Below are 12,782 nucleotides of genomic sequence, written 5' to 3'. Positions count from 1 at the left end.
AAACCTCCAAATCACGGGCATCTTGCGTCTCACGTCGAACGAAACCCCGGCGGAGGCGGGGAGGGAGGTGGAGAGGGGGGGCGGCCCCGGCGGGGCGGCGGGCGTGGGCCGAGGCGGGGCGACCTCGCGCCTTAAGGCCTTGGCGGGCACGGACGGACGGGCAGATAGACACACACCCCCCTACCGACCTACCTACCTACCCACCCACCCACCCACCTACCTACCTACGGGCACCATGGCGAGCCCCTGCGTGGAGCTGAGCAACAAGATGAAGATGCCTATCCTGGGGCTGGGCACTTGGCAGGTACCGGGGCGGGCAGGGGGACACTGGGCGCTGCGAAGATGAAAAGAAGGGGCGGGGGGCAAAAGGGGTAAAAAAAAAAAAAAAAGCTGCAACAAAACCCGGGGGTGCCGCGGCAGTCCGTCCCCGCCTGGGGGCTGGCACGGTCGGTCTCGCCAGCCGCTTGCAGCGATCGCGGCTGCTTGTGTAACCGGGCGGACTGCCAGGCGGCGGCGGGGGGGCCGGGGCGGGAGGAGAGGGATCGCGGAGCAAAAAGCAAAGAAAAAAAGTAAAAAAAAAATTTAAAAAAAGGGGGGGGGGGGGGGGGACACTGAAGAAGGTGGAGGGAGGCAAGCTAAAAGAAAAAAAAAAAAAAAAGAGGCGGGGAAGCAGAAGAAGAAATCAACCAAAAAGAACCCAAAGTAAACTGCAAAAGGCTGCTGGGCCCGGCCGTCGCCCCTTGTAGCCCCGCGAGGGTGTCACGGACTGATGAGAGCCCTGGGCCATGAAACTGCCTTCGTTGGGAAGATGAACAGGAGAAACTGCTTGGGCAACGCTGAGAGCAAGTAAAGGGAAATGATGCTGGGCATTATGCTCCTGGAAATGACAGAGTCAAAATGTCTCACAGAAACTAACTTCTTTCTGGCTCTGTTCCCCCTCCCTACCAAAATGCTGTTTGCCTGGAAAATTGAAACTCAGTTTAAACGCAGGTGACAAGGAAATTAGGACTTTGTGGAGCTATTACAGCAGCAAGTGCTAGCTGAAGGCCACGGAAGAGCTCATGGCTTGGTTGTGTTTGCTTTCAGGCTCCTCCGGGAAAGGTGGAAGAGGTGGTAAAGTTTGCTATTGATACAGGCTACCGCCTCTTTGACTGTGCCTATTTCTACAAGAATGAAAATGAAATAGGGAATGCAGTCCAGCAGAGGATCAAGGAGGGGGCTGTGAAACGGGAAGACCTCTTCATTGTCACTAAGGTACAAGGATGCAGGATTATTGGGGCATTTAGCTTTTCTCAGAGGGAAACACTTGTTCCATCTGTGAAGTAATGTAAGGACCTATTCCCTTCTCCAACATTCACTTCATGGTTGTCTTGTTGTGTGCTATAAATTCCATCCTTTATTTGCAATTTGAACAGAGCTTTATCAGGAATCATTGACAATTTAGGAAAAGTACCATGGCTGTTGCTAATAATCTAATTTCCTTTAATAACTTCCTTGCATCTATTAAGTCGCTTAATTATACTGAAGGTTCATTTGCATGCACCCTAGGAAGACAGGAAAAAAAAGACATACGTCCGAATTCAAAGGTGCTACTTATTGGTGTGCAAGACATTTGAAGATGTTGTCATGTACAAAATTTAAGCCTAAAAGGGAATAGAAATTAAAGTATGGGACTTCAGTCTGAAGTATTTTACATGTATCTACTCAATTTCTTTATCTCATCCACTTGTTTCAGCAATGCCCTTTACCAAAAATTTAGAACACTTTAACTAAAAAACTTATGAATTGGGGTTTTCACCAGCAAAACCAGAACACATTGAGCATAACTAAGCTTTTCCACATACTCTTAGTTTTTGTTAAAGAATGGATTTTGAGTAATACTTGCACCTGCTTCTATTTAAATGACATGAATTTGCATTTCAAAAATGAAGTAAAATTGACAACAGTTCTCACTTTGGCCAGTTAAAGGGGAAAAGGAGGATAGCTATGAGCTGCTCAAGACTGAAAATTTAGGCTGGGAAAAAAAAAATTTCTAACAACAACTTTGCTGTGTCAGACACCTGTCAGAGTGTTATATTTATTTCTGAGAATCTCTTTTCATAAGTAGGAGTACTGACCATCCACTACTGACTTCCTTTTTTGTGGTATGTTTGTACTACCTTACCATTAAAATATCAGCATCCTTGTCTTCAGCATGCACTGAGTACATGGGAAGGGAGTTACCCTCCTAGACCACCAAGGGAGAAGCTTCTGTCCCCTGGTCTGGACTGCAGAAGCTGTAAAGTCACGGTTGGTCTTGGATTCTTCCCCACAGTTGTGGAATACGTTTCACGAGAGGTCCTTGGTTAAGGTAGCATGCAAGAAGAGCCTCGCTGCACTGAAAATGGACTACCTTGACCTCTACCTGATGCACTTCCCTATGGGATTTAAGGTAGTCCTGCTCTACATCTCTCTTCTCCTTATTTGGCTAGAAATATAGTGCAATCTCTCACCCATGCTGTGACCATCTTCGTTGTGCAGCTGGGATGGTTTATTTGATGTGGTTGATTTGGCTCTTCCCTGAACCTGGTGGTAGCAAGCATTCAGTCACTAACTAGGTAATAGTATGTTTTAGTGTGTGGGTCTGGCTATCCACACCCATTGAAGCGAGATAGTCATAGGTATGAGCACTGTTAATGGGCCCCTGGGTCTTCAGGGAAACTAGCCAACACAGGATGGTACAGTTAGGGATTGTGGTCTTCTGCTGGGCCGGAACAGTGTGAACTTTTCAGGTTTTGCAGATGTTGGCTTGATCTGGAGTAACCAACAGTGAAAAATGAAGCACAATGTAGAAAGAACATACTTCTTTTACACAGGTGTAGACTGGGAAAAAAATAAATAAAAACTCTAGAATAAAGGTATGGGAATGTCTGTTCCCTTTTCTCTAGATCTGCCTAAATTACATAATTACTACTAATCCCCACTCTTTGTATGCAGGGATTAATTTGTAGAAATAAGGCCCTCATCCAAAAGAGAATACTGATGAATATGCATAAGTTTTAGTTATGCAATATGCTTAAATAACCTGCTAACTTATTGCCTATAAATCCAGTCAGAAGTTGTAGTAGACAGTAGGAAATTCAAGTCTATGTATTATCTGCCTTGAAATAACAGGCTGGTGAAGAACTGCATCCTGTGGATGACAAGGGTATGAGTATTCCCAGTGATACAGATTTTCTGGACACATGGGAGGTAAGTTAATGTTTGCTTTTTAGAACAGGTGTCAGCACTAAAGATGGAGCAGAGATCTCTGTGCATGATGAAATTAAGAAATAGTTTTGGGTACAGAGGATAGTCACACAAAATTGTATTTCATGACCAGTATGAGCAGAGCTGCTGCTGTCTCTTGTTTTGGGGAGCAAGAGGGGGATGTCTTTACTAAGACTAAATAGGAGGTGCTGTCTCTAAAATAATACCTGAATACACACGATGGTGGAACCGAAGCATAGATTAATCCAGGTGCAGCTGTTAATTTACTGGGTGTTTCATACAGGTAGGGAATTCTCTCACTTTTCAGTGTTGGGCATCAGCATCTCAGGCTGTCCTTCAATCTTCCTTTCCATGTGGACTGAGAAGATTCAGGGCCTGCTCCTTCTACCTGCACCTCTGTGATGCTGCAGCTCTAGGAATTTCTCTACAGTAGCTCTACAATAGCAGATTACAGTTGCAAGAAAGTATTTTGAGGTAACTGAGCTTAAGATAACATCCTCCCTGCTGTGTTCTGCCACCTTGGAAGTAGTATGCAGACAGGGGAGGAGGTGGAGGGGTCTCCCTTGCCTTTTTAGCTCTGGTAAAATGACCCCCAAAGAAGCCAAAGCTAAAGAAATTCACTTCCCACTACAAAAGGGTTGGCCGAGCCATTCTTCTTATATTACTTTCCCATCTGCAATGGGACATAAACCATACAGATAATACAAGTTGCAAAGCTTATTTTTTTTAATTGTTTGAGATACTGTTATTTAAACCAAGTGTGAATTGTTTGTTGGTTTATCACTATCTTTAGGGAAATAAAATAGTGTAGTTGGCAGTAATACTACCTCATAAACATGCATTGGTTGTCCTTATTAGGCCATGGAAGAGCTGGTGGACTGTGGTCTGGTAAAAGCCATTGGTATCTCCAACTTTAACCATGAGCAGATTGAAAGAATCTTGAACAAGCCGGGACTGAAATACAAGCCGGTAAATAACCAGGTAAGATTTTTATTTCCATTGGTATCATCTAACCTTGCAATATTCCTAAATATATTCATGCTCCACTTCAGCTCTAAAACTGACTTCTGCCATGACCTTTAAATAGTTTTGGTGCCATGGAAAGATCTCGCAAAGCACTAGTTATTTCTGGTTGTCTGAAAGACCCTTCAAGTCAGTGCTGCCTGCGATATGCAAGGCTTCGGTACAGTGTCAGTCTTGATGGTTTTTAGCTGACAGGGATCGCAACTGAAAAATTTTTTGTAGACTTGCATGTGTATAATGCAGTGGAGATTTGAGAGCAGTATCATACAAAACAGTATGGATTATGCATATCACAGTAATATGAAACAGATTAGAATATTTTAGTTTTAGACATTGGAAAACTGAAAATATCCATTACCTTGTATAAGACCTTGTGACTTTCTAATACACATCCTATTTCATTACTTGGACTTGGATGTCACGGCCCAAGTTGCCACAGCCCCATTTCTGCCAGCCCTGGGATAATCAGCAAAATCCTCACTGCAAGCTACTGCACAGTTATGGGTATGTACACGAACGCTCTAACTTGTTCACTGGACTTACTTATTTTTCAACGTAAAATAAACCATTTCACTGAACTTCTCACTATGTACCTCATGAATGAAATCACAGAACAGCAGGGGCATCAGGAACTTCTGGCTTTCTTCCATATGTGACTTCTTTGCACTCAGCTGAAGGTGCTTAATGCTCATCTCTGCTGACTTGGGAATATCCTGGGAAATCCCCATCCAGGCACAGTGCTGCCTGTGCTGCAGTGCCAGGCTTGGGGCTAGCGTGTGCACCGGCCAGGCTTAGCACAAGGGGAACATAGGACTTAGAAAGATTTTACTGAGGGTTGTAAAGTTCTGATGGGGATGGACCCAACTAACCCCAAGTTAAAAGCTGCACCAGCTTCAACAGTTTGAAGAACTTCAGGCTTTGACTCCATTTTGCTTCTGCATGGGTACGCCTGTGTCACACACTGTCGTTACAGCAGTTGTCTAATCTAGCTCAGACCTAAATGAACTACTGTACATGAATTTCATGTCACCATGCCTGGTAGCAAAGCTACAGCATTTAGAAACAGCTGGGTATGTGCATGGTGCCACATTATGCAGGGTATATATCATGGTCATACTATGGCTTCTGGCAAGTTGAGCAGCATCCCTGTGTAGGCTCTTGTTGTTTCCAGTTAAAGGACACCTTGCCTGAATAGCTGGTCACAACATGATCTGAGCTAACCTAGGGAAGCTCATCTCCCCAGGCTTATTCACGAATCGGGGAGACGCCCTGAGGAGAGGAGAGCTTGAGTGACTCAGAGCAGAAACTAAACTTCAGGTATTCTGAGCTGCGCCTCTGAAGATGCAGTCCTGCTCTGCAGTAGTCCAGGAAGACTGATCTCCCTGATTCCTGACAGATAGTACTTGCACTCTTCTCATCTATTTCTCACTAACTTTGTGTGATATGTAGCAGGAGGAAGACCTATTCTCTGTGCTAGGGCTCTAGATATTGCTGTGACATTAATAACTTTTTTATAAGACAGATTTTAATCAAGATATTGGGAGTCTTTTCTTCACATTTTCTGTGATACAAGAGGAATTAAAATGTTATGCTCTGAGTCCAGTGCAGTCTGCCTCTGTATCAACCACCATGATTCTGTGCTTGCAGATCGAATGTCATCCATACCTAACCCAGGAAAAGTTGATCCAGTACTGTAAATCCAAAGGGATTGCTGTGACTGCGTACAGCCCCCTTGGTTCTCCTAACCGCCCATGGTAAGAAAGCATTGCAGCCTTTCTGTACACAAAACCATGCATTTGCAACTTGAATCTTTGAGGCAAATGATGTAAATAATGCAGGTATAATGAGCAAAGTGATGCTGCGTTGTTGCAGATTATTTCACACAAAATGTCAGGCTTCCTGCAGGGAAGCTAATATCTTTCTGCCATCAATATCCTGGCTTTTGTTTTTAATAGGGCCAAGCCAGGGGAACCTGTGCTGCTGGATGATCCAAGGATTAAAGAGATTGCAGTTAGACATTATAAAACCCCTGCCCAGGTAAGCAGGGTTGTCAGGGCAAACTCTTCCTCCTCCTCAGACATTTTTACAGGCTGATAGCTGGTCTTAGCAGATGCTGTGTTCTCTAGAGATACAGTATAAGGGGGCTGAAGTGCACTTGACTCTTGATACTGCCCCAGCATTCATATGAATTATCAGTTATTTCCTAAGATGTCTTGAGTGCGGGCTTTGGGGTGTGGGGGGCTGATGAGCAGTGGTACATGCTTACTTCAGGTGTTCCCCTTCCTAGGGAGATTTCTTCCACTCCCAGAGAGAAGTGCTTGCTCCTGGAAAACCCCTTTCCTCTGAGGTTTACTTAGAAGTCACCAAGCCAACTTGTAATTCTTTTCTCGAGCTATGTTATTCTTCAGAAAAGTCCTGTAATTTGCAGACTTATTTGATTGCTCCTTTATTGCTTGTGTTCACAAAGAATCCTTGAAAGTTGCTTGATTATTCAAGATGAAATTTTTTTCTATTAGTTGCTAGTCACACAAATGAGTTCTTGCCCAGGATGTGCAGAAACTGCACTTCAAACAAACCCACGTGTTCACAAGCAATCAACCACCGTCATATTTTAAGATGGGCAGAGCAGGACAAAAAATTGGATGCAACAGTCCTCTTTTAAGGGGGGAAAGCTTTTAAAATCTATATTTTTCCTTTTAAGGAGTTCAAAAAGCTTAACCTAGGTGAAGTACTTACCTGTGAGCCCAAAATAATCTGCAGTATCATTATGCTTATTTGGCCTGAGCAGCCATATAATGCAAGCCAGAATCGTCATCAGTTCTATCCCCCTCTCCTAACATAAATGAAAACAAAACAAATCCTGGAGAAACCCGGAAGTAGAAACAACATAGGCCAGAAACAATTATAGTTTGTCAGTAGACTGAAAGCAAATGCTGGCACATCAAACTCCTGTGTGCAAACTGGTAGAGTCTTCCAAAGAGTGAACATGGTTGTAGAAAAAGAAATTGGCTTGGGGGGTGGGGGTAGGGCAGGGAGTAAGAGAGAACACAAAATGCATTTGAATTGATTTCTTGATACCCACATGTTCATGCTCCTCCTTGTCCTTTCCTAGGTTCTGATCCGGTTTCTTATCCAAAGAGACGTGATTGTCATTCCCAAGTCTGACAAACCACAACGTATTGAGGAAAACATCAAGGTCAAGTTTCCATTAGGACTGCTGCTACCTTTTTATACAGGATAGACACCCACACTCGTATCTCCTCTATATTTCCAAGCAGCACCTAAAAGGCATTGGGAGTGCAGAGATCTAAAGATTTGAGCTCAGCACTACCTTAACCATCTGCACTTGTTCTCTGGGGAAAAGCATTTTGTTCCCGCCAGGAGAGAAATGGGTTACACCAGGGTGGTCCAAGCTCTGCTGCCCTGGAAAGGGAATCCCAGTTTTGGACTTGCCCTCTGGGAAATGCTTAGTAAGCCCCTCTTTAGGGTGCAAAAGGAAGAAATTGTGAACACCAGACCTGTTACGGTTTATGTCTCGCTTTGAAGCTGTGGTTCCCCTTCGCATGGAGATTCAGCTGGATGTTTGCTCATAAAGCCTGGCATCTTAGATATCTCTGTGTTACTTTCAATTCATGCTGCTACATTTTTGACTTATTTCACCTGTGAACCACCTGCAGGAGTTCTTAGATGACTGTGAGACAACTATTTGCAGTTGGTACCCAGCAGTCCTCTGTTGTAGTAGAAATATTACTGCTAGTTCAGTATTTGTGACACATCGAGTAATCCATCCTTAGCACCTTAAGATTTCTGTCTGTGCATTACAACACAAACTGCAGTGAGGTTTGCATTCAGCTACCCAGAACTGTTAAGACATTGCTATGAACAGCACCTCAGAGAGAAAAGAACTGATTACTTCAAGGGTAAATTGGTATTTGGCTGAGAAATAAGAGGATTTCTTAACTATGCTTAGTGTGAATGCAGTATGTTCTTATCTCAAGTCGTAAATGCATGAAGCACACTTAGTAGCTAACTACTCATGAACCTAAGAAGAAAGCCTTTTTTTTTTTTTTTCTTCTTTTTCTCCTGCTAGGTGTTTGACTTTGAACTATCTAAAAAGGAGATGGATGTAATCTTCAGCTTTAACAGGAACTGGAGGGCAGTTCCAGTGCTCCCGTATGTTCCTTATTACCCTTATTATCCACTAGGCCTATCTCTATCGGTATTTTCATCCCCCCATATCTTGAAAAAATACATGACCAAAACCAGGGAGAGGTCATATCTTAAATCCTGTACCCCAGGTTACAAGACGTGTCCTGGAACCGATAGCGGGAGGGAGATTCATTCAGGGCATTCCCCAGCATCTTGGTGTTGCGTGTGCTTGCTCACAAGCCTGTGTTCAAATTAATAACAGCAGCAAAACTTGAGTACATTGGCAGTGGGGAAGGGAGACTGCAGTAGGGAAATGCTGCTGAAGATACTTTCTACAATACTTAAATAACCAGTTCTTTCTCTTTTCAGAGCTGTCAATCACAAGGACTACCCCTTCAAAGCAGAATATTAATGCCAGTGGTTTCTGCGAGACCTCTGTGTAAGTCCTTCCAGATTAGAAGATGTACTCTGTAGCTTGGTCTTGATTTCTTCTTCTGTACTTGACAATCATTATGAGCAGTTACTTGTCCTCCCTTTTTAGGAGACCACTAGCTGGTATAAGAATGCATCAGTAGGGATGAGTCTTTTGTAAAGATGGTTAACAGAAATCTGGTTTTGATTAATAGTAAAAAGACACTGTCTATTCATTTCCTTTTTTCCTTGTCTTCCTTAATTAAAGACATGTTTAACAAAAACCTCTGGTTATTTAGATGACTCCTTATATGTTATTTCCAGTGCGGTCAGTCGTACTGGCTCATAAATTGTTGTCAAGGAGTGGTCTCTTTAATTACTTTGCTTTTTACATATTTGTGATTTTTATAGTGTAAATCTCTAATGCCTTAACATTTTATATTAATAAAGTTTGAATAACAACAAAACTTAATCAGTGCAGTGCTTATATTGTTTCATACAGTTAATTATAAAAACATGCCTGAAGTCTGTTTTTCCGAATTTTAATACAGATAGAAATGAGCTTCTTTAATTCCTGTACAAGGACAATACAGAGAGACTGCTTTGTGGCTTATGCATCAAACAGGATCATGCTCTAGCTAGAACATAAAGAACAATGTTGTACCCATTTTACCTCACATAGCCCTCCCTCTGAACACCTAGAAAGTGAACTTGTGTGATTACTGGTGAATAGCTGAAGACAGCATCACATGCAGCGATAACACACATCAAAATCCACCCAGCTAAACATAAGTGCTACCTACAAAATCAGACTGACTTGCTCTGGAAGTCTCAAACACAAAATTAGATTTTTGCAACTCTGCTGGCAGCATTCAGAACAATATATTCAAACAAATCAATAATAACAATTATCTAAGGAAAACATAGAAAAACTTTTCTTTAAAAAAAACCAAAGCAAACCCTGAGGTAGACTCAAAATTGCTTTAAAGTATTTCCAGGTAGATAATGGTAGGCCAAAGCAAATGCAGGCTTGAAAAATGCTTTCTTGTGGCATTCTGCACACTGGCAAGAGAAAGCGGCTAGGACGCTGAGTGAGCTGCAGAAAAGCATGATCAGAAACTAAGGTGACAATTTGGTATTGGCTGAAAAGTCATCATCTCGTAACGGTATCAAAACACCAAAAAAAAAACTTGCATTGCTGCTGTCTCCGCCACAAGGATTTGTCTTCGGTGAATTCTGCCAGGAGGTGGTGCCAGCTGGTAGGAACAAACCATGATCACCCCGCTTCACAGTATTTCCTAAAAGTAAGATTGTGCCTAGCACGCTTCCACACTCTCAGAAAAGGCAAGAGGCGGGAGCAAAAGAAATTTAATCCACATCAAAAAGTAAAAGCATCACTTCAGCAAAGCTTGCAGAGAAATGTGGCAACGTAGTCAGTCAGCATGAGGCAGAACAGTCACACTTTCAAGCATACAAGCTCTTTTCAGGATAAATTAGGCAGTATCCAATTACTTCTCCCCTAGCAGTTCAGAAAGCTGTGCTTGCTGCAGCGCTCCCATTGCTTCCTGTGGAGCTGGCAGCAGGCTGGGGGGCCTCTTTCGGATGACCATGACCTGGTTAGAGCAGGGCATTATGTGCTGTGCTGCTGTTAGAGCAAAAACGAAGGAGATGGGAGGATGACAGGAGAGACAGTAGATCCCCAGGCTTGGTCCCTGTGATCATCCAAGCCTGGAAGCTCATCCCACCGAGGTAGACGGGAGAAACATGACAGCTCTCACACAGAAAACATTTTTCAAACCAGGGAAGCAGATGGCCGTACCACTGGGTTAGAACCTACTCTGCTGAGCACACTGCCTTCTGGATGATGCACAGCTCGTACTTGTACTGATAGGCACAACAAATAAGATTCCCCCCCACCTCCCTTAAGAATATGGTAGGTTAAAGCTGTTGATTTTACAACTTGGCTGTCTGTTGAAGGATAGTACATAAGGTGAGACGTCCTTCGAGCTTCTTTGCAATGACACCTTATCTTACACGACCTCAGCACGATTCCTATCCCAGTTACAACTGGCTCATTCCTACTCATTAACAAACAGGGGGCTGCTGATGGAAATATTCCATTTATTGTGGATGCAGTTTCAGAATACATTGTTTGAACAAATCGTTTTTATTGCAGCTATCGGATGTATTTGAAAGACTCAGAGGAGCGTTTACAAAACCCCCAAACAAAAACATGACAACTCACAGACAATGTAAGGCACAGTTTCACCCCCTACAGATAACTACGTGCATCTCTATATGTAAACAAGATGTTTCAGCCAAGCAGGGGAGCTCATCTTTGGGTCGAAATATAACATTATTCTTCTTTAGGAAGAAGTCAGATGCTGTAAGAGATGGAAGTGGTGAAAAGGGAGATCCTGGTAGTTCTGATGCACAACAAAGCTGTTAACGACATGCTCAGGGGCTGTTTCAGTTACTCAGTTTATGCCACCCATACACTGTAGGATGTAAATGCTAAACTGTATGGCATGTAAATTCAAACCAAGCTGACGTCTTATAGCCATGTGTTTACTATATACAAATGAAAACATCTGTAAATAAGATATTCGGGAGAGAGAGTTAAAAAGAAGCACTATAAAGACAGAGGTTTACTTCATATTAGGTGGACTTAGTGTACGGCACTGATGGATGGCAAGATTTAGTGTACAGTCATTTGAAACAAGCTCCAACTGTGTTTAGGGTTTTTTCTTTTTAATTATGGTAGTTTTATATAAATTAAACTACAACGTTTTATACAAGTGACCTATTTTTGACCCTCTATACTCTTACCTTTTCCTCTTTTAAAAACTATACTTTCTTTTTAATTACCCATTACCGGGCAACTGACATTTAAAATTTTTTAATACTTATCTCACCATACCTCTAATGGCAATTATGAAATCTTACTATAGAAAAGTGTGTGATTTTATCTTTATTTTTTTAAGCTGTGATATTGGCTAATTATGTATGTTTATTACTAAATATAATACTCTAGCACGTATTAAAGCATTCTACCATTAGTAGTGCCTTTAGGCTAAACTTTGTAAAGCTATGTGTGTATATAGTCTAAATCGCATTCAATTACTAGTCACTAACAACAAAAAGAAATATCAGTACCGCTGTCAGCTAACATAATCATCCAAATTTAGGTATTAACTTAAACTGGAATGGAAAAATTGATACTTAAAAAAAGTATAAAACAAAAAATTAAAACACATTATTGATGCAGTATTTCTATGACATGGGCAACTTACAGAAAATATTACATTGTCAACTAAAGATATTTCTTCCATGCCTTAGTCTAAAGTGCAGAAAGAAAGACTTCTGTATTACAAAAGTAACCGTTGTTTTTATAGGTTTACTGCACACCTTTCCCAAGCAACTTCACTTTACATGCATTTTGGGTTGACCTCTTATGTCAGTTGAAATCACTGTTCAGATACATAGTTAGTTATGACTATCAGTAGGAGAGTCTATATATTTCACAGCATGGGTTTCTTTAGGAAAAAAGGCTCTTGTGCAAAGGCAGTACTATTATGATGAATGTCTAGACTGATTATTAAATACAGTGCTAATATACATGGTTTTAACTGGGATAATGCAAAAAGACATTTTGGTAAATAAACATAAATATAAAAAGAACAATTTAGCACTTTTTCTTTCTTTTTCTTTTTTTTTTTTTTTTTTTTCCTTCGCCCAACTGATTGGTCCAGCGTCTTTAGTGGCCTTCTATGGTTCTTTCTCAAATTGTCTCAAACCTGCTGAGAAAGAGAAAGCTTAAAGATAGCTTGAAATAACCCAAACATATCTCTAAAATAGAGAAGGCATGGCTCTAGATTTACACACAGCATGTAAGAAGGCAGGACACAAGCTAGATGCTGCTGTGCTCGTGTGCTGGGACTGCTCAGAGG

The 12,782-nt window shown here is 41.9% G+C and overlaps 2 protein-coding genes across 8 annotated transcripts in view; one reads left to right on the top strand and one right to left on the bottom strand.

Annotated features, from left to right (window-relative positions):
• Positions 1–215: 215 nt before the first annotated feature.
• On the top strand, positions 216–9,708 carry LOC141924200 (aldo-keto reductase family 1 member B10-like). Its single transcript, XM_074826274.1, has 10 exons — positions 216–304; positions 1,087–1,254; positions 2,315–2,431; positions 3,154–3,231; positions 4,108–4,230; positions 5,920–6,026; positions 6,228–6,309; positions 7,385–7,468; positions 8,363–8,445; positions 8,791–9,708. Exons 1-10 carry the CDS (start codon positions 236–238, stop codon positions 8,831–8,833), a joined length of 954 nt encoding a protein of 317 aa, XP_074682375.1. The 5' UTR covers positions 216–235; the 3' UTR covers positions 8,834–9,708.
• Positions 9,709–10,933: 1,225 nt separating this feature from the next.
• CALD1 (caldesmon 1) overlaps positions 10,934–12,782 on the bottom strand; it is a 197,074-nt gene continuing 195,225 nt past the window's right edge. For 5 of the 7 annotated variants that reach the window (XM_074826266.1, XM_074826271.1, XM_074826267.1 and 2 more), the window contains one exon: positions 10,934–12,632. In XM_074826266.1, the coding sequence (XP_074682367.1) occupies positions 12,601–12,632 (32 nt within the window). In that variant the 3' untranslated portion in view covers positions 10,934–12,600. The remainder of the gene's footprint in view (positions 12,633–12,782) is intronic. The other 2 variants (XM_074826269.1, XM_074826272.1) reach the window with 1 other exon arrangement.

The sequence above is a fragment of the Strix aluco genome, chromosome 5 (genome assembly GCF_031877795.1).
Source record: "Strix aluco isolate bStrAlu1 chromosome 5, bStrAlu1.hap1, whole genome shotgun sequence".
Taxonomy (NCBI): domain Eukaryota; kingdom Metazoa; phylum Chordata; class Aves; order Strigiformes; family Strigidae; genus Strix; species Strix aluco.
This window is presented reverse-complemented; position numbering and strand designations above follow the sequence as displayed.